Raw genomic sequence first — 26,295 nt, 5'->3', positions numbered from 1 at the left:
CACCTAGTGGTTCCTTTATCTGCAAATTCTTAACACACAAATGATCACTGCTGATAACCAGATCAAGAGTATTACCCTCTCTGGTTGCCTCTCGAACATGCTGCTGCAGAAAACAATCATCCAATAAATCCACAAAAGTTTTACTAGTGTGTGAGTGACCAACACACAAATTCCAGTCAATATCTGGGAAGTTAAAATCCCCCATTATAAGACATTCTGATTTACTCGCCCACTCTATTTCTCTGTACAATTGTTCATTGTACTCATTCGAGTCATTAGGCCTATAACACATTAGGCCTACTCTTATTTTTGCTTTCGCAGTGCTTATGTCACACCAAACTTACTCAACAGTGCACTGTTCATATATATCAACTGGATGCACTTCTTTTGATTTTATGTTTTTCTTAATTAACAGCATAACACCTCCTCCCTTTCTATCCTGTCTATCATTTCTGTACACATTGTACTCCCCAAATTCCAATTCTGCATTCCTTATATGTGTGACACTACATCTCTGCTATCCAAACAATATCCGTCTTTGATGTCTTGACCAACACTTCAAATTCTTCAAATTTATTTACTACACTTCTGGCATTGGTATACATGCAAGTATACATGTAGCTATCCTTATTATTAGTTACCCTAACACATCCCATATACCCACCTGTTTCACTATGACTGCCATCAGCCCCTGAAACCCCCAGCACCCCTCGCTCCAGGTCCCTACTTATTCTAATAGAAGTTGTGCAAGAATCACCTTCACCTCTGCCTGCAGCTACTTTTAACCTTTTAGTCTGTGAATCTCCCCAAGCTGATGTGCTTCATCTCTTCCATCCACACCACTGAAACTCCTAATACTTGTCATCGAAAATGTTTTTTTTTGGAATTTTTTGCAGAAAATTAAAGAATTCGGTTAAATAGTGCACAATTGGGAAAATTCATGATTAAGTTAAACCTAATTATATGCACATGTTGATTGACATACACCAATGAGCCAAAACATTATGACCACCTACCAATATGATATTGGTCCTCCACGTGCAGCCAAAACAGCTCGTACCCGGCGAGGCATGGATGCTACAAGATTTCTAAATGTGACTTGTGGTATCTGGTACCAACATGTAACCAGCAGTTCCTTTAACTCCTGTAGGGTCCATGGTTGAGTTGCCCTAGATTGATGTTACTATTCCAACACAAACCACATATACTCGATGGGATTGATGTCTGGGGAATTTGCAGGTCGGGGCAATACCTGGAAGTCTTCCTCGTGTTCCGCGAACCAGTCTCGAACAGTCCAGGCAGTGTGGCATGGTGCATTATCCTGCTAAAAGACGACACCGTCTTTTAGCAGGATAAAAGACTTTCCCGAGTAAGAAATTCTTACCCGGGAAAATTTATAGTGGCCTCATACTACGGTTTCAGAAGGAAAGACCACTGCCATGAAAGGGTGTACCTGGTCAGCAATGATGTTTAGGTAGGTGGTAGACATCAGAGTGCCCAGCACAGGGATGACTGGACCCAAGGTATCCCAGCAGAACATCGCCCAAAGCATGACACCAACTGTTTTCATCCACGGTGCATCCAGTCACCATCGCTTCCCCAGGTAAACGATGCACATGTTTCCAGCCATCTACACGGTGCAACAGGAAACGTGATTCATCGGACCAGACGACCTTCTTCCTGAATCACTGAAGGTCCAGTTTTGATGCTTGTGTGCCCATTGTAGGCACCGTCACCGGTGGACCATGGTTAGCATGGGCTATTGGAGTGGCCTGTGGCTACGCAGCCCAATCTTCAGCAGGGTTCAATGTTCTGTGTGTTGTGACACATTACTCCCATCACTAGCATTCCAATTACAGTCAGTCCTCGTATAACACATGTTTACATTACACGAATTCGATCATACAAGATTTATAAATAGGGGAACGTTATCTTATATAACATGAACCAAATTCGCTTATGCACGATTCGCCTTTGTGTTTACAAGAAATGGCAGTCGAACGCGGAATCACCCCAACCGAACGCAACACGATAGGAATGAAGAAGATTCTGAAAATGTATTTATGTGTTTTATATCAGTGAAGGGAAACACATTTCACCATAATAACGTAAAAACCCACACAATTCCAGCTATCGATAATTTGCAATTGCAATTAGATCGAGTTTACGACCAGTTTATAACAGATTCCACTAGCAGAAACGCAACTGGAAATTGTTTTTATTGTTTTATGGTAGTAACCCCTAGAAATGTGCTTTAGTAAAATGTGAGGTGTTAATAGTGTATCTCGGCCTTTACGGTGTTGTTTATTCAGTTGCTACACGTGCGCAGCTTTGTTTATGTGTATTAAGCGTGCCTCCTCGTTTTGTAATTGCGCTTTATTCCCTAAAAATGAGTAAAATACTTAAAAGGTGTGAAAAGGAAGCGTCCTGGTGAAGACACTGCAGATTCAGAGAGAGAAAGAAAACAATATCAATAAACAGAGGCGGACTGGATCAAAAATTCTTACCCGGGAAAATTTATAGTGGCCTCATACTACGGTTTATGGCCAAAATCACACCGGCCTCCGGCCCACCGGGATTTCCTGGATAAGGCTTATTGCCAGACCGCCTCTGTCGATAGAGAAAAAATATGAAATTGTGAAACGCTTTGAGCGAAATGAAAGACCATGTGGTATTGCACGTGCTACAGACCTAAATGAGGCAACGCCGAGAATTACAAAGAATGCAGAGAAAATAAAAACAACTTTCATAGCAGGAACAACTCAAAGTGTAATTAAAATCCATTAGATTAAGACACAAGAATTGGAAGAGATGGAACGGCTGTCTTTTCTATCTGTTTTTCGATTTTCTATCTGTTTGGATAGAAAATCAAACAAAAAACAAGTTTGCTTACGATAGAAGCAAAAGCATTAGCAATATTTTATTATGTAATAGTCGTAATAAAATACGTAAGCATTTTATTACGACTTACGTATTATAATTTTATTACGACTCTTTTATTTAATATAATAAATTTTTTACGAATAAAATACGTATTTTATTCATAAAAAATACTTTTTTAGTATTAAAAAATACTAAAAATACTTTATTATAATATAATAAATAATAAAAAAATATTTTTATTATTTATTATATTATAATAAAAAATATATTATATTATTTTTATTACGTATTTTAATCGTTATAAAATACTTACGTATTTTATAACGATTAAAATTACCCGATTATTTATTGTGTTTGGTAATGTTTTGGTTCCAAATGTGTGTTCAATCTTGGGTGGTCGGCACCTAACCCCACTTTTCCCATAGGGCCTGTTGTTTATATTGCACGATTTTGCATTGCATGAGGGTTTCTAAGAACACAACTATCGTGCTATACGAGGACAGACTGTACTGGCTAGTTGCATCACAGTCGCCCTTCTGTTGCCATGTACCATCCGGGAGAGCCTTTGCTCATGTTGAGCATCGACGAGCAGTGGTTGTCCAACACCTCGCTGGCAGTTCGTGGATTTTCCCTCCTTGGACCACTTTCGGTAGATACTAACCATGGCTGACCGTGAGCACCTCACCAGCCATGCCATTTCAGATATGCTCTGACCCAGTTGTCTGGCCATTACAATTTGGCCTTTGTCAAACTTGCTTAGGTCTGCTGCTTTCCCCCTCTGAAGAACAAAAGTAATACTGACTAACAGAGCTCAATATCAGGTGTTTTTTATACCGTGTCCTGACCCAAGCACGTGCCGTAGTTCACCTGCAGTTGCTTAGATTTACATAACAACTTGCTGGTAATAACGTTTTGGCTCATTGGTGTAGATCATCTTCAGTTATTGATAATCAGTTCACTTTACGGCCATGCTTTTCTCCAAATGGAAACATGTTCTGGCTTTGTGACATTGATGCATGATGGAATAAAACTGTTTAAGTGCATACTTCACATTTCACACAGTGAGCACTCCTATTAATGATAGGCTCTGCTGTAATCAAAGCTTAGATTGAAAAGCACAGTTTTTAAATTTGTATTCGCTTACCGACAGGTTCTAAAGGGAGTTTTAATTTTCAACAATTAATTTAAAATATGTTTTTAACACAAAACATGAATTTTCCTTAATTAGAAGGGATAGCCTATCCCTTCTAATTAAGGGATTATTTGACATAACCTATGAAAACATAGGTTATGTCAAAAAATGTACAATTTTGAATTATTTTTGCTGATTTTCATAATTTTGGCATGCAGAGAGAAATTTCAAATTTCCAGCAAACTGATAATGAATTAAAGATAAGTAGACTGCACATAATTTATATAACAAAATTGGTATTCAGAAGTGTGTGTGTGTGTGTGTGTGTGACAAATTGCATAAACAAAATTTCTCCCAAAACAAGTATTACAACTGAAATAATTGCTCCAAATTTGTTATACACTGATGTAAAATGATTATGCATTTGATTGATAAGAAAATAAGTTAAATAAAAAACCTATTTAGACATATTTATTTACAAATAATCATAGAAATACACAACAGGACACATGAATGCCTTTTCATTGTGACCAATGTTTAAAATTAACATATGTATTAAGATGGAAAAAAACATGCAGCAGTACACAAATATGGCTGCGATACCACTAGGTCTTCCATAACAGATATTACTATTTTGTTGGTGCATCACACGTTTTAATAACTGCCTTGTACTTCTCTCACATGGAGTGTTTCAGACTCTTGATATAATCACTTAGTTCATGTAGTGCCAAACATCAAAATGGTTTCTTGCAATGTTATCTTGCTTTTTGGCTTTTCAGCAGCAATTTTTTTGTCCCATAACACTCCAGCAGTTTTTCAATCAGGTTCAAATGGGTACTATTTCCTGGCCACAATAAAGATTGGATACTGCAGCCTCCTCCTAACTTCTTCACCTAAAAAAAAAAAAAAAAAAAAAAAAAAAAAAGAGAGAGAGAGATAATAGTATTAGAAACAAGTTAAGATTAGCATACTAGATTAAATTGTATTAAATGATTATGTAATGTTGTACTAACCTTATGTGCAGTGTGCCAAGGTGCAGAGTCATGTTAGAAAACACAATTTTCTGTTTCTTGAAAGAGGTCTCTGATGACGAGCAGAAGAGCCTACTTTAAAATTTTTGTGTAGTAGTCATCATTAATAATACCATTTACAAAATGTATTCTAACCATCCCAAAACCACATGGCCCAATAGAAACTTGGTTGTTGAATGAATACAATCAGGTGGTGAAGCATCATTAGATCTATACTGAATGTAGCATTTACCATCCAATTCATGTTTGATGGTTAAGTTTGAAGTAATCAGATTCCCATTCTTCAATTATGCAATTAGCATATTTCTTTAGTCCAGGTTAGTCATTTTTTCTAATGAATTTTGTCAATAATATGCTAATATCAACCTTCTTATGAGGTTGATATTAGCATCAGCATTGGTAGAGGCATACAATGCAAGAAAGCAAGCTTATACAGCATCAGCAAAAAAAAAAAAAAAAAAAAAAAAAATATTCCACTTCACCTATTCATTCACTCCAAACGTTTTCCCGGACTTCCACAATGACAGATGGAAGTTTGTTCCAGCAATCAACTACCCACTGGCTAAAGGCAAATTTCCGAACATCTATTCTTTTTTTTTTTTTTTTTATGAAAACCCCAAACACGAAAGGTATTAAAACCTATAGTACTTAGTACCGTGTATGGGTTGAAGGAGAAGTATGGGGGGAGGGGGATGCCGGAAACTTTGCTCTAGAGACTAAACATGGGTTTCACCACTTCAAGCCTCCAATAAGCAAAGTGGTGGTATTTCACTGGTTGATGAAAGTCATCTACCATTCTACAACTGTCTTTCCTCAATTTGAATTTATGCCTCTTCAGGTTCATAATCTGAGCAATATGCTTTCAGACCACTCATCACAAGTGTTTGTTGGGCAAGTCTATCACTTACATTTATCCCAGTATGTTCCTTCCACATGAATTTTATATCTGTGGAACTTGAACAATCAAGAAAGCAGAGATGCTTCAAAACTCTCCCTTGTACTGTAATACTTTTCTATTTCAGTCTGGTTCCAGATTTTTTTTTGACATCTCTGGTCTGACATTTCTTTTTAAGTAACCTTGGCAGAGGTAAACTGGTTAACCAACTTTTGCACCTGCACTGACTAGAAAAGCCATCCCTATCAAGAACAATAATTATGCTTTTCTTCCTTGCTGTTAATTAACTATATGCCATACCATTGCTAAATAGGAAGTGAATGCAGATAGCAGCAGGTGGATGTTTTTATAAAGATGATCAAATACATTATTCAAGAACGATGCAATATCACACTAGTTTTATGTTCGATGTTGTTGTTGTTAGGAGCATTAGCAACTAAGGCCATATTGCTCCGGGATATGCGGTGGTCATTCCCTGACCTTTCCGCATCCTCCGTATTTGGTGGTGACGGGCTCGAACCCCGGTCTAATCAAGAAGCGTGTGTTACGCACTGCTGCTCCTTCCCACTTGGCTACAGAGGCACCTTATGTTCGATGTAATAGTGTAATAACACTATTACATCAAATTACACTATTTCAAGTAAGTGTCTTGAGATGAAAAAAAATTACAATTTTATTTCTACAGAAGGTTAGTAAGGAAATATTAAACTTTAAGAGGGTAATGCAAGTTATGTGACTGGCATTGTATATACAAACAATATAACAAATAACAGCTCAGTAATGGGAAAATATCTGTCACAATCCTTATTTTATTAGCTGTTGTGCAGTCCACTGAAAAGACTGATTATAGATCCAGTCTTTATGTTCATGCCTTAATACAATGTTAATCGCAACAAAAGGCACAACAAAATGAGATAATATATATACTCACAAATGTCTATGTATGTGTGTGTGTGTGTAAACACAATATATAGTGTACAAAAAAAGGAAACAGAAGAAAGTGGCAATGATAGAAACATTTCATGAAATAGGGCCACTGATAGTCAGAAAGAACTCAATGACCATAAAGAACATAAGTTAAGAATACAAGTAATAAAGTGAAGAGCTTTATATAATATAAGAGCATATATAATATAAGCAATATAAGTAATAAAATGAAAAAAAGGGTAAAGAAAAGAGTAAAAGAATGACGGAAATCATGGTATATACTATGTATATATTAAGTGCAATAGTATCATTAAAACACAGCCATTTCTGAATTAACAGATAAGACGGCATCGTTTTAAGTTATATCTCATATTGTGAATAAATTTAAATAAAAATACATATAAAATGTACAGATAAAATTTTAAAAATAATATAATAATGAACAAAAAATAGACAAGGATATTGTCAAATAACATGCAATGCCAATATAAAATACATACATCACAAAATTCTATTTTAATTTATTAGAAACCTAATTTTCTCTTGATCTACAGTATTACTTTCATAAGGCTCTTAATATTAACAATTTTAAAAAATTGTTACCTGATTATATTTATATAAATGAAATTTCTAGCTAGTTAGCTTCCATTTCATTTTGATTTTTGTCTAACTATATTTGCTTTTATCCTGTTGGGTAATGGCTGTTATATTTCAAGCACAGCATGTTGTTCGGTTAATTGCCTTCCCCAACCCTAGGGGCTCACATCTGGTGAGTATGGGCTCGGCACACCCAGGGTCCTGAGCTCGATATCACCATTCTTCTCTCTCTCTCTCTCTCTCTCTCTCTCTCTCTCTCTCTCTCTCTCTCTCTCTCTCTCTCTCTCTCTCTCTCTCTCTCTCAGGGTAACTCAGAAACTTGTTTTGACTGGTGCAGCATAAGCCTCAAGCTTCCTTGCACCATATGGCTACTAATAATAATAATCTAATTTTTTAAGTTTGTACATTCTGTAAACATAATACACCTTGTCAATGCAGTGTCTTACAGTGTAGAAAGCTTGTACGCAACGATTTGCTCTTATAGTATATATTTATGTTTTCCTTTTGTGTGTGTACGTATATATCATTTTTGATTCATACTCTCAGAACTGTGTTCAGGGTCCTATGTAAAAGAATTGGATTTGCAACCCGGAACTGCCTGAGATATCCTATTTTTCTGAAATCATTTACTTTTTTACTTTCATACATTCTTCTTTTTATTTCTCGTAAGCTATTAATTTTATGAATGCACCGCAAGAAACTATATTTTTCCTAGTCTACCTTTTTTTTCTATTTCTGAAACTTTCTGGCACCCTTTTCTTGCATTATTTGCTTCCTTTCCTATTCAAGGCTGTATTTATCACCAAATTCAATTTTTTCCCCCTGCTTGAGGTTTCTATTGTCTTAATTTTTTATAGTCCAGATATTTCCAGATTAATTCTTTCACAAATGTACGTGGTTTCAATTCTAATCTCAGTGGTGTCCATTTCCACTTGCAGTCGGCCAAACCCATGTACTTTTTCTGACAGAATCTCAGTTATCGGTTGATTCAATAACTGCTCATCTCAGTTGCCCAAATTATTCACTGTATGAATCCTTTCACCTCAAAGGTGGTACTTGTGCATATCTCCATTCCAATATTCCCTGTCAGAGACTTGGTAATTTGGAATCTCCTCTTTTCGATCTTCTATGGCTTAAAATCTCTATAACTCATTGTGTCAAACTCATCTGTTGTATCTACCATTCTCCCAACTCAACTAATCACTTGCAGTTCTTTGACTTCCTCTCTTTGCAACTTGACTTTCTCCAGTCCAACTTTCCTAACAGCGAGGTAATTTTCCTTGGTGATTTTAATGTTCACGACTTCAGCTAGATTCCGTTTTCTAGTCACACAGACCCAGCTGGTCGAGATAATGAGGGGTTCGCAATTACTAATGACCTTGCACAGATTTTTCATTTATCTACAAGAATACCGGACAATCCTAATCATACAGCCAACACGTTTGAGCTTTTTCTCACAAACAACCCTTCTAATTACACGGTCGAAGTGAGAGGTCCTTTAGGCACTTCAGATCAAAACTTGGTGTTTATCTCTTCTCCAATGGAGCCTTTATCTCATGGCTATTCCAGACCTCGTGTTGTTTGGCATTACAAGAATGCAAAATTGGATGACCTGCGAGATTTCTTTTCTTCTTTTCCTTGGTCGGATTACTGTTTCAAAACTTCTGATGTCAATGAGCAGGAGACCGGCGGAATTACTTAGCAAGTACAGGTCACTGTTGAAAAAAAGCCGTGAATTAGGGTTGAATTTGAAAGTGTCTGCAATTCTGCCCAGACACGATAGGAGGGAGTATATGATGAGAGCCTTGTCGATCAATTCGGCCCTGGAAAGATTGTGCAAGGCTCAAGGGGTAGAATTTTTTTCAGCCTGGACTGTACTTGTTAACAGGAGAGATTGCTTCTACAGGGATGGGATACACTTAAATAGAAAGGGTGAAAGAATTTTTGCTGATGCTGTCGAGGCAGTGTTAGGTGGGTCGGAAACCTGCTAGTTTTGGGGGATACAAGGACTAATAGATTAACAGTAGCCACTGGCAGAGGTGGAAGTGATTCTTGCACTGCTTCTATTGAAATGAGCAGAAGCCTGAAAAACAAGATGCAGGATATTTCAGAGACTGCTGGGAGTCATTGCGGTACAAGTAAACACATGGGTTGTGTTAGGGTAGCTAAGAATAGAAACAGGTGCATGTATACCTGCGTGTACACCAATGCAGGAGTTTGGTAAATAAATTTGATGAATTTGAGGTATTGCTCAAAACATCAAAGGCAGATATTGTTGGGATATCAGAGACGTGGTGTCACACAGATATAAGTAATGCGGAACTGGAATTTGGGAAACACAATGTGTATAGAAAGGATAGACAGGACAGGAGGGGAGGAGGGGTTATGCTATTAATTAAGAAACACAAAGTCCAAGGAAGTGAAGCCAGTCGACATCGATGGACAGGGCAGTGTCGAATCAGTTTGGTGTGACATAAGCATAGGGAAATCCAATCACAAACGAAACCCAATTCACAAAGGAGGATCAAAGGCTGACACAAGTAATTATAGACCTGTTAGTTTAACTTCGGTTCCAGGAAAATTAATGGAGGCACTGGTTAAAGAAGCACTGCAGGATCATCTGGACAAGAATTCAGTTATAGCTCAGACACAGCATGGGTTTGTTAAGGGCAGGTCTTGTCTGACCAATTTGATTGGATACTATGATGTAGTCACAAAAGAACTGGATGCAGGGAATAACTTTGATATTATATATTTGGATCTTAGAAAGGCTTTTGATACTGTTGCGCATGGAAGACTGCTGCACAAATTGGAGAAGTGTGGCATTCGAGGCAAATTGCTGCTATGGATAAAGGGATGGTTGAGTGGCAGAAGACAGAGAGTGGTAATCAATGGACACTGCTCAACGTGGACTAATGTTATTAGTGGAGTTCCTCAGGGTTCAGTGTTGGGTCCATTGTTGTTTTCTGTATTTATAAATGATATTGATGATGGTGTATCAGGCTTAATGTCCAAGTTTGCAGACGATACAAAGGTTGGCAGGGTTGTTAAGGACACTACTGATACTATGCTGCTGCAACAGGATCTGGAAAGGTTGAGCAGATGGGCTGAGAGGTGGCAAATGAAGTTTAACATTGACAAATGTAAAGTACTACATATGGGAAACAGTAACCCCAGATCAACGTATCAACTCTGTGGTACTACGCTGACAGCGGTAGAGAATGAAAAGGACCTGGGGGTAATTGTGCAGGCAGATATGAAGTTCTCTGAGCAGTGCAGACGAGCTGCAAGAGTAGCTCATGGTGTCTTGTCAATGATATACAGGAATTTTTCTAGCAGGGACAGGGATGTGATTATTCCCTTGTATAAGGCATTGGTCAGGCCACACCTTGAGTACTGTATACAGGTCTGGAGGCCTCATTTCAAGAAGGATGTAGAGCTGCTGGAACGAGTACAGAGAAGGGCAATAAGATTAGTGAATGGAACAAAGCGTTGCTCTTACGAAGAAAGGCTTAAGTTTTGCAAATTACAGAGCCTGGAGACTAGGCATCGCCGAGGTGATCTGATAGAGGTGTACAAGGCTTTGAATGGCTTGAGCATGCTCAATGCCGATGGAATTCTTCCTCTTGCTCAGAATAATCACCTGAGAGGGCATAAATTCAAATTGAGGAAGGACGGATGTCGGATAGATGTGCGGAAATTCGCCTTTAGCCAGCGGGCAGTTGGTTTGTGGAATAGACTTCCATCGCTTGTTGTTGAAGTTGATAGCCTAAACAAATTTAAGGCTCAGCTGGACAGGTATTTCGAAAGAATTGAGGGGTGAAATGGGAGTAGTGGTTGTTTTTTTTTTTTTTTTTTTTTTTCTTTTTTTTTGGCTGATGCTGAATAAGCTTGCTTTCTTGCATCATATGCCTTTACTAATGCTAATGCTAAATCAAAATTGAGAGTAGGAGTGTGCTATAGGCCTAATGACTTTGATGAGTATAATAAGATATTGTACAGGGAAATAGAGTGGGCCAGTAAATCAGAGAGTCTTATAATGGGGGATTTTAATTTCCCAGATATTGACTGGAATTTGTGGGTTGGTCACTCGCACACTAGCAAGGCTTTTGTGGATTTATTGGATGATTGTTTTCTACATCAGCATGTTCGTGAGGCAACAAGAGGGAGCAATACTCTTGATCTGATTATCAGTAGCGATTCTTCATGCATTAAGAATCTGCAAATAAATGAACCACTAGGTGGCAGTGATCACAGTGTGTTGAAGTGGGGTTTACTCAAGGAGGTAACTACCATCAGAGGTAAAGGGAAGGGTTTTGTTTTCGTAAAGGCGACTATGATGGTCTGAGATAGTATTTAAATTCTATACAGTGGGACCAACTGATGATGTTACCAACAGCAAACTCAAAATGGGAAGCATTCAAGGAACTAATCTTGGAGGCTACCAGGCTTTACATACCAACTAAGAAATATTGTTCAAGGTTTAGGCCTAAATGGTTGTCAAATGAAGTAATGAGACATGTGGCAGAGAAGAAAAATGCATGGGATACATACAAATTAATGGGTGACATGGAAGCCTATGATAGATATAAGTTGGTCTGTAACCAAGTCACAAAGGAGATTAGGCAGGCAAAGGCAGACTACGAAAAATCCTTGGCAAAGGATGCAAAGAAAAACAGAAAGAGTTCTTTACATATTTAAATTCAAGAAGGAAAGGGATGAATCAGATTGGTTGACTGGATATTGATGGTTCAACAGTTGAGGATCCTGCTCAGGTGGCTAACAATCTAAACGAGTATTTTGCATCTACATTCATGCATGAGGAGTTATTCAGGAAGGAGAATGACGTAGGTAAAGTAAACATTGGCAGTGAGCTGGATGATTTTGTAATAACTGAGAGGAAAGTGGAGGAGAGATTGTTGAGGATAAACATAAAAAAGGCACCTGGGGTGGATGGGATCTATCCAGTTATATTAAAGGAGGCAGCAAAGGAAGTAAGCAAACCCCTAGCCATAATTATGAGAACTTCTTTGGACTCAGGGGAGGTACCCATAGACTGGAGATGTGCAAATGTAACCCCAATTCACAAAGGAGGATCAAAGGCTGACACAAGTAATTATAGACCTGTTAGTTTAACTTCTGTTCCAGGTAAATTAATGGAGGCACTGGTTAAAGAAGCACTGCAGGATCATCTAGACAAGAATTCAGTTATAGCTCAGATGCAGCATGGGTTTGTTAAGGGCAGGTCTTGCCTGACCAATTTGATTGAATACTATGATGTAGTCACAAAAGAACTGGATGCAGGGAATAACTTTGATATTATATATATGGATCTTAGAAAGGCTTTTGATACTGTTGCACATGGAAGACTGCTGCACAAATTGGAGCAGTATGGCACTGGAGGGAAATTGCTGCTATGGATAAGGGGATGGTTGAGTGGCAGAAGACAGAGAGTGGTAATCAATGGACACTGCTCAACGTGGACTAATGTTATTAGTGGAGTTCCTCAGGGTTCAGTGTTGGGTCCATTGTTGTTTTCGGTGTTTATGAATGATATTGATGATGGGATATCAAGTTTAATGTCCAAGTTTGCAGATGATACAAAGGTTGGCAGGGTTGTTAAGGACACTACTGACGCTATGCTGCTGCAACAGGATCTGGAAAGGTTGAACAGATGGGCTGAGAGATGGCAAATGAAGTTTAACATTGACAAATGTAAAGTACTACATATGGGAAACAGTAACCCAGAGCAACGTATCAACTCTGCGGTACTACACTGACAGTGGTGGAGAATGAAAAGGACCTGAGGGTAATTGTGCAGCCAGATATGAAGTTCTCTGAGCAGTGCAGACGAGCTGCAAGAGTTGCTCATGGTGTCTTGTCAATGATATACAGGAATTTTTCTAGCAGGGATAAGGAGGTGATTATTCCCTTGTATAAGGCAATGGTTAGGCCACATCACTTCACCACATTGAAGAAGGATGTAGAGCTGCTGGAACGGGTACAGAGAGGGGCAACAAGATTAGTGAATGGAACAAAGGGTTGCTCTTACGAAGAAAGGCTTAAGTTTTGCAAATTACAGAGTCTGGAGACTAGGCACCGGCGAGGTGATCTGATAGAGGTGTATAAGGCTTTAAATGGTTTGAGCATGCTCAATGCCAATGGGATTCTTCTTCTTGCTCACAATAATCACCTCAGAGGGCATAAATTCAAATTGAGGAAGGATGGACGTCGGATAGATGTGCTGAAATTTGCCTTTCGCCAGCGGGTGGTTGGTTGGTGGAACCGACTTCCATCACTTGTTGTTGAAGTTGATAGCCTAAACAAATTTAAGGCTCGGCTGGACAGGTATTTCGAACGAACAGAGGGGTGAAGTGGAAGTTTTTTTTTTTTGGCTGATGCTGAATAAGCTTGCTTTCTTGCATCACATGCCTCTACCAATGCTAATTCTAATGTTTGCTCAGATCGTGTCAGTGAAATTATTCTTGCAAGAATGGAATCCTTTATCCCACACTCCACTTTAAAATCTAGTCCTTTATCTAAACTTTGGTTTTCCAATAAATGTGATAAGGCTGTTCAAGAGAAGAACGTTGCATGTCGTATTTGGCTTGTTTCTAATTCTTCAGTTTCATTTTCTGCCTGCACCAAAGCTCGCAACAATTGTAATGCAGGTTAGTAATCAGTCCAAACAAGCATCTGAACAGGGGCTAAGGGTGGAAAACTTGCTTCTTGCCCTAATGGTAGCCGAGCATTCTGGTCTCTTGCCAAAGCTATTGGCCGCAACTTTTGCCCAGCTCTGCTCCCACCTCTGTCCAAACCAGATGGTTCTGTTGTCACTTCAGCCAAGGATAAAGTTAACCTGCTGGCATCCCATTTTTCTTCCAACTCATGTAATAATGATCTTTGTAAAACACCTCCCACCATTCCCAACACGCTCCATTCAATGTCTCCTGTGGTCTTCCGACAAAACGATGTCAGAAGGATTTTGACAAATCTTGATTCTAAGAAAGCTTCAGGTCCCGATGGCATTTCTCTACTTGTTCTCAAAACTGTGCTCCTCAACTTACTCCTATTCTTTGCACCATTTTTTTCACTTTCTTATTCCAAAGGTGTTTTTCCTTCTGTTTGGAAATTTGCTTATATCCAGCCAGTTCCTAAAAAGAATGACAAATTCCTCCCACCTAATTATCGTCCCATTGCAATTACTTGTACTCTTTCTAAAGTAATGGAGAAATCAATTAACCGCCAACTCTTAAACTACCTAGAAACCTTCTGTCTGATCAAAGATCGCCAGTATAGATTCTGTCAGTGTCGATCCACTGGTGATATTCTGGCTTATATTACCCATTTATGGACTAATTTGATGGAAAGGTTCGGTGAAACACAAGTAGTTGCTCTTTACATCTCAAAGGCTTTCGATCGTGTTTGGCATAACGGTCTTCTAAACAAACTTCTATCTTATGGTTTATCAACTGTTTTTTGTAATTGGTTATCCAGTTTTCTTTCTGATCATTCACTGAGGGTGACGGTAGATGGCTCACTGTCTTCTAACTTCTCCACTAATGCCGGCGTCCCCCCAAGGTTCAGTTCTATGTAGAGCGGATATCATCTTTTAAGAGCACAAAAGGTGATATAGTTGTACACGTTGGCACTAATGATATTAAGAGTAGGAGACTGGCAGAATTACTTAACAAGTACAGGTCACTTTTGAAAAAAAGCCATGAATTAGGGTTGAATTTGAAAGTGTCTGCAATTCTGCCCAGACACGATAGGAGGGACTATATGATGAGAGCCCTGTCGATCAATTCGGCCCTGGAAAGATTGTGCAAGGCTCAAGGGGTAGAATTTTTTTCAGCCTGGTCTGTACTTGTTAACAGGAGAGACTGCTTCTACAGTGATGGGATACACTTAAACAGAAAGGGTGCAAGAATGTTTGCTGATGCTATCGAGGCAGTGTTAGGTGGGTCGGAAAACTGCTAGATTGGGGGGGATACAAGGACTAATAGATTAACAGTAGCAACTGGCAGAGGTGAAAGAGATTCTTCTATTAGAATGAGCTTCTATTAGAATGAGCAGAAGCCTGAAAAACAAGATGCATGGTATTTCAGAGACTGCTGGGAGCCATTGCGGCACAAGTAAACACATAGGTTGTGTTAGGGTAGCTAAGAAAAAGAACAGGTGCATGTATACTTGCGTGTACACCAATGCTAGGAGTTTAGTAAATAAATTTGATGAATTTGATGTATTTGAGGTAAAACATCAAAGGCAGATATTGTGGGGATTTCAGAGACGTGGTGTCACACAGATATAAGGAATGCAGAACTGGAATTTGGGGAGTACAATGTCTACAGAAGGAATAAACAGGATAGGAAGGAAGGCGGGGTCATGCTATTAGTTAAGAAATACATAAAATTCAAGGAAGTGAAGCCAGTCGACATTGCTGGACAGTGCAGTGTCGAGTCAGTTTGGTGTGACATAAGCATTGGGAGATCAAAATTGAGAGTAGGAGTGTGCTATAGGCCTAATGACTCTGATGAGTATAATAAGAAACTGTACATGGAAATAGATTGGGCTAGTAAATCAGAGAGTCTTATAATGGGGGATTTTAATTTCCCAGATATTGACTGGTATTTGGGGGCTGGTCACTCACACACTAGCAAGGCTTTTGTGGATTTATTGGATGATTGTTTTCTACATCAGCATGTTCGGGAGGCAACTAGAGGGCAACTACTGATAACCAAATCAAGAGTAATACTCTTGATTTGATTATCAGTAGTGATTCTTCATGCATTAAGAATCTGCAGGTAAATGAACCACTAGGTGGCAGTGATCACAGTGTGCTGAAGTGGGATTTACTCAAAGAGGTAACTACCATTAGGGGTAAAGGGAAGGGTTATTGCTTTCGTAAAGGCGACTATGATGGACGGAGACAGCATTTAAATTCTATACAGTGGGACCAACTGATGTTACCAACAGCAAATTCAAAATGGGAAGCATTCAAAGGACTTATCTTGGAAGCTACTAGGCTTTACATACCAACTAAAAAATATTGTTCAAGGTTTATGCCTAAGTTGATGTCAGATGAACTAATGAGACATATGGCAGAGAAGAAAAATGCATGGGATACATACAAATTAACACGTGACACAGAAGCCTACGATACATACAAGTTGATCTGTAACCAAGTTACAAAGAAGGTTAGGCAGGCGAACACAGATTACGAGAGATCTTTGGCAAGGGATGCAAAGAAAAACAGCAAAGAGTTCTTTACTTATGTAAACTCTAGAAGGAAGGGGATGAATTAGATTGGTCCACTTGATATCGATGGGTCAACTGTTGATGATCCTGCTCAGGTAGCTAACAAACTGAATGAATATTTTGCATCGACATTCACACATGAGGTGTTATTCAGCGAGGGGAATGCCAGAGGTGCATTCAACTCTGGCAGTAAGCTAGAGAATCTTGTAATAACTGAGAGTAAAGTGGAGGAGAAATTGTTGAATATAAATACAAGAAAGGCACCTGGGGTGGATGGGATCTATCCAGTTATATTAAAGGAGGCAGCAAAGGAAGTAAGTAAACCCTTAGCCATAATTATGAGAGCTTCCTTGGACTCAGGGGAAGTACCCATGGACTGGAGATGTGCAAATGTGACCCCAATTCACAAAGGATGATCAAAGGGCGACACAAGTAATTATAGACCTGTTAGTTTAACTTCTGTTCCTGGAAAATTAATGGAGGCACTGGTTAAAGAAGCACTGCAGGATCATCTAGACAAGACTTCAGTTATAGCTCAGACACAGCATGGTTTTGTTAAGGGGAAGTCTTGCCTGACCAATTTGATTGGATACTATGATGCAGTCACAAAAGAACTGGATGCAGGGAACAACTTTGATATTATATACTTGGATCTTAGAAAGGCTTTTGATACTGTTGCACATGGAAGACTGCTGCACAAATTGGAGCAGTCTGGCATTGGAGGCAAACTGCTGCTATGGATATAGGGGTGGTTGAGAGGGAGAAGACAGAAAGTGGTAATCAATGGACACTGCTCATCGTGGACTAATGTTATTAGTGGAGTCCCCCGGGGTTCAGTATTGGGTCCATTATTGTTTTCTGTATTTATAAATGATATTGATGATGGTATATCAAGCTTAATGTCCAAGTTTGCAGATGATATGAAGGTTGGCAGGATTGTCAAGGACACTACTCACACTAAGCTACTGCAACAGGATTTGTAAAGGTTGAGCAGATGGGCTGAGAGGTGGCAAATGAAGTTTAACATTGACAAATGTAAAGTACTACATATGGGAAACAGCAACCCCAGGGCATCAGTTGATACTCTGTGTAGTACCACAGAGTATCAACTCTGTGGTACTACACTGACAGTGGTAGAGAATGAAAGGGACCTGGGGGTGGTTGTGCAGGCAGATATGAAGTTTTCTGAGTAGTGCAGACGGGCTGCAAGAGTAGCTCATGGTGTATTGTTGATGATATATAGCAATTTTTCTAGCAGGGATAAGGAGGTGATTATTCCCTTGTATAAGACAATGGTCAGGCCACACCTAGAGTACTGTATACAGGTCTGGAGGCCTCATTTCAAGAAGGATGTAGAGATGCTGGAACAAGTACAGAGAAGGGCAACAAGATTAGTGAATGGAACAAAGGGGTGCTCTTATGAAGAAAGGCTTAAGTTTTGCAAATTACAGTGTCTGGGATCTAGGCACCAGCGAGGTGATCTGATAGAGGTGTATAAAGCCTTGAATGGTTTGGGCATGCTCAATGCTGATGGGATTCTTCCTCATGCTCAGAATAATTACCTGAGAAGGCATAAATTCAAATTGAGAAAAGACGGATGTAGGATAGACGTGAGGAAATTTGCCTTTAGCCAGCAGGTGGTTGGTTGGTGGAATAGACTTCCATCCCTTGTCGTGGAAGTTGATAGCCTAAATAAGTTTAAGGCTCAGCTGGACAAGTATTTCGAACAAACAGAGGGGTGAAGTGGAAGTGGTTATTTTTTATTTATTTATTTTTATTTTTTTTTTTTTGCTGATGCTGCATAAGCTTGCTTTCTTGCATGAAATGCCTCTACTAATTCTAATGCTAAATGCTATACCCCTGTCCCACTCTTTTCTCTTGTATATTAATGACTTTCTGCCATTGACTGGAAATCCTATCCATAGTTTTGCCGATGATAGCACATTGCATTCCACTTTCCATTTTGAGAAACCTTGCCCTGCTCGATCAGCTTCAACTTCTCGAAAATCTGCTACCAATTCCTTAAATATGGATCTTCAGGTAATTCTCCATTTGGGCAAAGAGAACTTAATTGATTTCAACCCTTCTAAAACTCAGTCTTGTCTTATATCTCGCAAAAAGGATTCTTCTGCTCCTATGGTTATCTTTGGTAACAGTCCGATTTCTAGGCAAAATGATATATCTCTCTTGGGGATTTCCCTGACTTCTAATCTCTCTTTGCACAAGCACATTACAAATATTGTTTCCTCTGCCTCTAAGAAACTTGGTTTTCTCTTTAGCTCTCGGCGTTACTTTTCTTCCAAACAGTTGCTCACTCTGTATAAATCACAAATCTTCCCCACCATGGAATATTGTTCCCACATTTGGGGTGGTGCTCCCAAAACCTCTCTAAGGCTTCTTGATTCCATTCAGAAGAGGGCAGTTAGGTTAATTAATGATTCATCTCTAACTGAGTCTCTTCACTCGTTGTCTTATAGACGTACTGTTTCTGTTGCATGCCTCTTCTACAGATATTTCCATGGGCAATGTTCTTCTGTATTGGCTTCTATAATTCACGCTCTCTCTTTCAAAACAGTCCGAACACATGCAGCTACCAGCCAACATCCATTTACTGTCCAACTTCAAACTCACAGAACAAACTTTTCACCTTCCTCGTTTATTCATTCAACTGCCGTTTTCTGGAACAACCTTCCTTCGTACGTATTTCCTGAAAATTACAGTCTACAGAAATTCAAGTCCAATATCAACAAATATCTTCTTTCGTCTTCTCAACCTCCAATCCAAGCACGGTACTAAGTACTATAGGTTCTAATACCTCTCGTGTTTGGGGTTTAAATAAAAAAAAAAAAAAAATTCCATTATATTGTTTGTTTTCATTTTAGCTGCAGTTGGTTACAGTAAATGCTTTTAGAACCCTTTTTTTTTTTCTTTGTTCCTCTGTTGAGACAATCATAAACCATATGCCTATTTTGCATTCCCCCCCCCCACATTTATATTCTGCAATCATTTACTTTTTGGCATTAACCTCATAAATTTTAAATTCATTATATTCATTCTAAATTCACTCATTTTTTAATTCTTTGTTTTATCATTATTTCCTGGCATGTACTTTGCTTCAGAAACACAGATTTTATATGTTTTTTTTTTATCTCTTCTCTATATCTCTATATTATATAGAGATATAGAGATATATTATATTCTATATCTCTTCACTCTATTACTTGTATCACTTAACTTACATTAACACATAACAAATTCTCCAACTCAATAGTTCACTAACTGAGCTAGCAGGTTGCAGACTTCCTTGAAACCCCGAGTGAACTACACCTTGAGTACCATATATAGGTCTGGAGGGATCATTTTAGGAAGGATGTAGAGCTGCTGGATTTACAGAGTACAGAGAAGGGCAATGAGATTGTTGATGGGAACAAAGGGCTGCTCTTATCAAGAAAGTTGAATTCTGCAAAACCACAGTGTCTAGAGCAGTGGTTTTCAACCAGGGTGCCGCGGCACTTCAGGGTGGCGCAACAGCATTCGAAGGGTGCCACGTAATTTGGGTTTAAATTACTTAAACTTATATATTTTTTAATTTATATATTTATTTCATTATAAAAATGTGTGTGGTACCTTTTTAATTTTGTGGTGATCTATAATTAATGTTTACTTAGTACCTCTATATAAAGAATAAAATATATAATTTGTATTATGAATTGTAATTTTGTTTATAGTTATATTATTGTAATAACTATCATATAACATATATATATTTTTAAATATTAGGCATAGTAAACCCTCGCTAATCGGGCGTAATTGGGGGGAGAGGTCATCTGGATTATGCAAGAATCCAGATTAGTGAAGCAAAAGATAGCCCTAAAAGACAAAAAAAAAAAAACTTAGAATACAAATAAATGGAAAATTTAAGGATATAGGTAGTGCTGATAAAAATAAATAAAACAAAATCACTCTACAGCCTTTATTTAAAAACTATAAAGAAACAATAGTTTTTATGTCGTTAATTGTCTTTTGTCTTTTTTCAGGTGGCTCTGCGCCACACACAAACACAAGTTGTGTTTGTGTGTGGCGTAAACACAAAGTGGTATTCACAGCAACTTGATCGTTGCTGTGAATACCACTTAAATGCAGCTTCTTCCAGAACACTTCTTTTGTATTGAATCAAAAAGATTCAATACATGCTATTATCACTCCCCACATGGCACTTCCGTAGCCAGGTGGGCAGGAGCAGCAGTGCGTAGCACAAGCTTCTTGATTAGAGGTCCGGGGTTCGAGCCCGTGACCACCAAATATGGAGGATGCAGAAAGGTCAGGGAATGACCACCGCATATCCCCGGAGCAATGTGGCCTTAGCTGCTAATGCTCCTAAAATCCAAAATAACAACAACAACTCCCTACATCGAATTTTAAAGGATTTCTTTATAGATTCTTTTTGTTTTTTTAATATCTGACACAGCCTGTTAGCCAATACCAAATTCTTCAGCAATTTTTTTTTCCAGGATCAACATTTTCAAGTTAATGATAGTTAAAGTAAGTGTTTTCTTTTTATTTCACTTTTTAGTTCTTTAGAACCCATAATTATATAAAATATGTTAACTTACGTACATATAAAAAAGTACGCAAATGAAGCGATATAAGCAATAGTATCTGTCTGACTCAGAGTTAACAACAATACTGAACAACATGGAAGACAATGTAATGTATGTTCCATCTCTGCATAGTCAATCAATGCACAGTGAGAGTTACTCATCTGCCTTCCTAAATCCTGTGTATCTTTCAAAGTACTCAACTGTAAACAGAATTTTCATATTTTGATCCGGATTATACAACATTCAGATTAACCGTAACTGGATCAGTGAGGGTTTACTGTATACAGAGAGAGAGAATTTGATCCGATAGGCAGAAAATTGAGTAGGGGTACTGCAAAATAAAATAAATTATGGCGAAGGTAAAGAAAGCCTGCACGAGAACGACGAGAAACGTCGGATAACTTACGCGGAAAATTAGTTTGCCGATACGGCACTCTAGCGCTGCTCACTCGGTAAACAGACGGTAGGTGTTAACGGTCTGGAGCAAAGTCGAGAACGATATACTGATTGACAGGTAGGCGTGGCAAACGACGTGCTGATTGGTGCGCGAACACAACACACGATAACATCGGTTTAGTATCACTGTAGCAGCACTAATGGTAACTTGTCCTAATCGTACATGCCCTAACATTTACTGTAACGGTGAAAAAAGATCAGGTTACCTCGACTTGAATCCCATGGGAGCTTGAACCCCTCCCGAAGTGGAGGGGGTAACCTAACCTTTTTTCTTTAGAATCAGTCATATTTAGAAATACATTCATAAAAAAATAAATTTTTTTATGACCGTATTTTTATTTTCTCGTTCAATAATATGCCCTAATGGTGAAAATAGGTCAGGTTACCTCCACTTGAATCCCATGGGAGCTTGAACCTCTCCCGAAATGGAGGGGGTAACCTAACCTTTTTTCTTTAGAATCATGAGTGGACTAGCACATAAATTGTTTATTAATAAATCATTTCATTGTTTGCCACGCCTACCTGTCAATCAGTATATCGTTCTCGACTTTGCTCCAGTCCGATATCACCTACCGTCTGTTTACCGAGTGAGCAGCGCTAGAGTGCCGTATCGGCAAACTAATTTTCCGCGTAAGTTATCCGACGTTTCTCGTCGTTCTCGTGCAGGCTTTCTTTACCCAAGCCTAAATTATTTAGGGGTGCTGTTATTAAAAAAAGGTTGAAAAAGGTCTAGAGACTAGGCATTTGTGAGGTGATCTGATTGAAGCAAATAAGGCTTTGAATGGTTTGAGCATGCTCAATGCTGATGGATTCTTCCTCTTGCTCAGATTTTGAACCTGAGGGGGCATAAACTCAAATCAAGAAAGACATTTGCAGAACAGATGAGGGGAAATTTGCATTTAGCCAGTGGTTGCTTGATTGCTGGAACAAACTTCCATCTCTCATTGTGATGACTAGGTCCTTGAGCTTGTCACAGACATTCACTCAGATACGGCAGACAAGTTGTGCTTGCTAACTTGGGAGTCTAAAACGCTGATGGAACTGATATTCGAGTGACATGCAAGTAAAGGGGACCCATATTTTGTCGAAGTCCGAATGATCTGTACCAGCCAAATCCTCTGCTTCACCTTCACGATGGTGAGACTGTTAGTAATCCTGGGTATAACCCCCATGTGCAAGTACACTATGGGTGATCACCCAGGTGTAAACCAACGTAAGCAGGGGTCGAGGTGTGACGCCCACACCACACGGAAGAATGCTGCCCCTCTGTGTTACCAGGGGATACTAGTTGGTAGATGACTCTCATCAACTGGTGCAATACTACCACTTTGCTTATTGAAGGCTTGAAGTGACGGAACCCATGTTTAGTCTCCAGAGCTAAGCTCCGATCAACCCTCCCCCACCTCTTCCATCATGCAGAATGATTGATGTCTTTTGAGGTTATAATGAACACCATGGCGAAATCCAATCTTCCTTACATTTCAAAAGTACAGCTCTAAAACAGTGTTCGCAGAATGGCTGCTAGTTAGTACACCAGACCGAACCTTTTGGTAACTCTCTAGGAGGCATCCGGATCATCTAGTGCATAACCTTGCTACCTCTACTCTGCCATATAGTGACTGAAGGGAGTTCGAATAGTGGGTATGCAGGGACGTATTGTCAAGGCCATATTATGTCAAGAATTTGGGTATATTCTTAACATGTGTACACCAAATCCAAAAATTTCATTACTTCGTACAGCACGTCCTTCCTCCGCCACCAAAAATTTCTCTTACTTTTGAATATACCATGAATCATCAAACTAATAGAGCAAGCTTACATGTGAATAGATCCAAACCGGCCAAACACTTCCTAGATCACTTCACAATTATACGTGGTCTCAGTTCTAATCTCAACGATGTCCATTTCCACTTGTTGTTGTTTTGGTTTTTAGGAGCATTAGCAACTAAGGCCATATTGCTCTGGGAATATGCGGTGGTCATTCCCTTGACCTTTCGCGCATCCTCCGTATTTGGTGGTGACAGGCTTGAACCCCGGTCTAATCGAGAAGCGTGTGCTATGCACTGCTGCTGCTTCCCACCTGGCTACGGAGGCGCCTCCATTTCCACTTACAGTCTGCCAAACCCCATGTACTTTTTCTGACAGAATCTCAGTTATCGTTTGATTCAACCACTGCTCATCTCTGTTGCCCAAATTCGGAACTTGTGCATATGTCCGTTCTGATATTCCCTGTCAGAGACTTGATAACTTGGAATCTCGTCTTTTCGATCGTCTCTGGTCAAATTCACCTGTTGTCTCTACCGTTCTCCCAACTCCACTAATCACTTGGACCTCTTTGACTGCCTCTCTTTGCAACTTGACTTTCTCCAGTCCAAATTTCCCAGTGACGTAATTTTCTTTGGTGATTTTAATGTTCAAAACTCCAGCTGGCTTCAGTTCTTTAGTCACATAGACCTAGCTGGTTGAAATGCTGGGGCTTTTGCAATTACTAATGACCTCACACAGATCGTTCATTTACCTACCAGAATACCAGACAATCCTAACCATTCAGCCCACACGCTTGATCTTTTTCTCACAAACAACCCTTCTAAACACACAGTTGAAGTGAGTGGTCCTTTAGGCACCTCAGATCATAACTTTGTGATTGTCTCTTCTCCAATAGAACCTTTATCTCATGACTATTCCCAACCTCGTGTTGTTTGGCATTACAACAAAGCAAAATACGATGACCTGCGAGATTTCTTTTCTTCTTTTCCTTGGTCGGATTACTGTTTCAAAACTTCTGATGTTAACGTTTGCTCAGATTGTGCCAGTGAAATTATTCTTGTAGGAATGGAATCCTTTATTCCACACTCTACCTTAAAATCTTGTCCTTTATCTAAATCATAGTTTTCCAATTAATGCGCTAAGTGTTCAAGACAAGACAAGGCAGGCAGAAAATGAAATTCTTCAATTTCATTTTCTGCCTGCACCGACTGGGCTAGCTGGGTAGGTAAAATGCCTGCCTGGCAACCCAAAGGTCGTGGGTTCGAATCCCGCCTCAGGCTGGGATCAGAGTAGAAAATGCAAAAACCTTAGGAGGTGAAATAGGGCCACAGAAGCCGATGCGCTAACAACTAAAAAAAAAAAAAACCAAAGCTTGCAATAATTGTAAAGCAGTTATTAATCAGTCCAAACTAGATTTTGAACAGGCTAGGAGTAGAAAACTTCCTTCTTGCCCTAATGGTAGCCAAGCATTTTGGTCTCTTGCCAAAGCTATTGGCCACAACTTTGGCCTATCTCTGTTCCCACCTCTGTTAAAACCAGATGGTTCTGTTGTCACTTCGACCAAGGATAAAGGTGACCTGCTAGCATCCCATTTTGATTCCAACTCATGCGTTAATGATCTTAGTAAAACAACTCCCAACATTCCCAACACACTCCATTCAATTCCTCCTGTGGTGTTCCATCAGAAGGATTTTGAAGAATCTTGATGCTCAGAAAGCTCCAGGTCCTGATGATATTTCTCCACTTGTTCCCAAAACTTGTTCCTTGATGCCTTTTTTCACTTTCTTATTCCAAAGGTGTTTTTCCTTCTGCTTGGAAATTTGCTCATATCTGGCCAGTTCCTAAAAAGGGTGACAAATTCCTCCCATCCAATCATCATCCCATTGCAATTATTTCTACTCTTTCTAAAGTAATGGAGAAATCAATTAACCATCCACTCTTAAACTACCTAGAACCCTTCTGTCTGATTAACGATCGCCAGTATGGATTCCGTCACTGTCGATCCACTGGTGATATTCTGGCTTATGTTACCCATTTATGGACAAATTCAATGGAAAAGTTTGGTGAAACACAAGCATTTGCTTTTGACATCTTAAAGGCTTTCAATCGTGTTTGGCATAAAAGTCTTCTAAACAAGATTCCATCTTATGGTTGGCCAACTGTTTTTTGTAATTGATTATGCAGTTTTCTCTCTGACCGCTCACTGAGGTTAGATGACTCTCTGTCTTCTCCACCTCTGCTGGTGTCCCCCAAGGTTCAGTTCTTTCCCCCACTCTTTTCCTCTCGTATATTAATCACCTTCTGCCATTGACTGTAACTCCTATCCATAGTTTTGCCAATGATAGCACATTGCATTCCACTTTCCATTTTGAGAAACCTTGCCCTGCTCAATCAGCTTCAACATATCTCGAATATCCGCTACCAATTCCTTAAATGCCAATCTCCAGGTAATTCTCCAGTGAGGCAAAAACAACTTAGCTGATTTCAGTCCTTGTAAAACTCAGTCTTATCTTATATCTCGCAAAAGAATATTTCTGCTCCTATGCTTATCTTTGGTAACACTCTGATTTCTAGGGAAAATGATATATCTCTTTTGGGGATTACCCAGACTTCTAATCTCTCTTGGCACAAGCATATTACAAATATTGCTTCATCTGCACCTAAAAAACTTGGTTTTCTTTTTCACTCTCGGCATTACTTTTCTTCCAAACAGCTGTTCACTCTGTATAAATCGCAAATCTGCCCTAC

General features: G+C 39.1%; 1 protein-coding gene across 5 annotated transcripts in view; it reads right to left on the bottom strand.

Annotated features, from left to right (window-relative positions):
• The window catches only part of LOC150077364 (UDP-N-acetylglucosamine transporter-like), a 392,219-nt gene that overhangs the window by 347,131 nt on the left and 18,793 nt on the right, over nucleotides 1-26,295 (bottom strand). For 4 of the 5 annotated variants that reach the window (XM_090386784.1, XM_090386781.1, XM_090386785.1 and 1 more), the window contains exon 2: nucleotides 4,619-4,908. In XM_090386784.1, coding sequence (XP_090242910.1) covers nucleotides 4,619-4,633 — 15 coding nt within the window. In that variant the 5' untranslated portion in view covers nucleotides 4,634-4,908. Of the gene's footprint in view, nucleotides 1-4,599; nucleotides 4,909-26,295 lie in introns of all 5 variants that reach the window. The other variant, XM_090386783.1, reaches the window with a different exon arrangement.

The sequence above is a fragment of the Mastigoproctus giganteus genome, chromosome 12 (assembly GCF_048544385.1).
Source record: "Mastigoproctus giganteus isolate SK-2022 chromosome 12, ASM4854438v1, whole genome shotgun sequence".
NCBI classification, from domain to species: domain Eukaryota; kingdom Metazoa; phylum Arthropoda; class Arachnida; order Uropygi; family Thelyphonidae; genus Mastigoproctus; species Mastigoproctus giganteus.
This window is presented reverse-complemented; position numbering and strand designations above follow the sequence as displayed.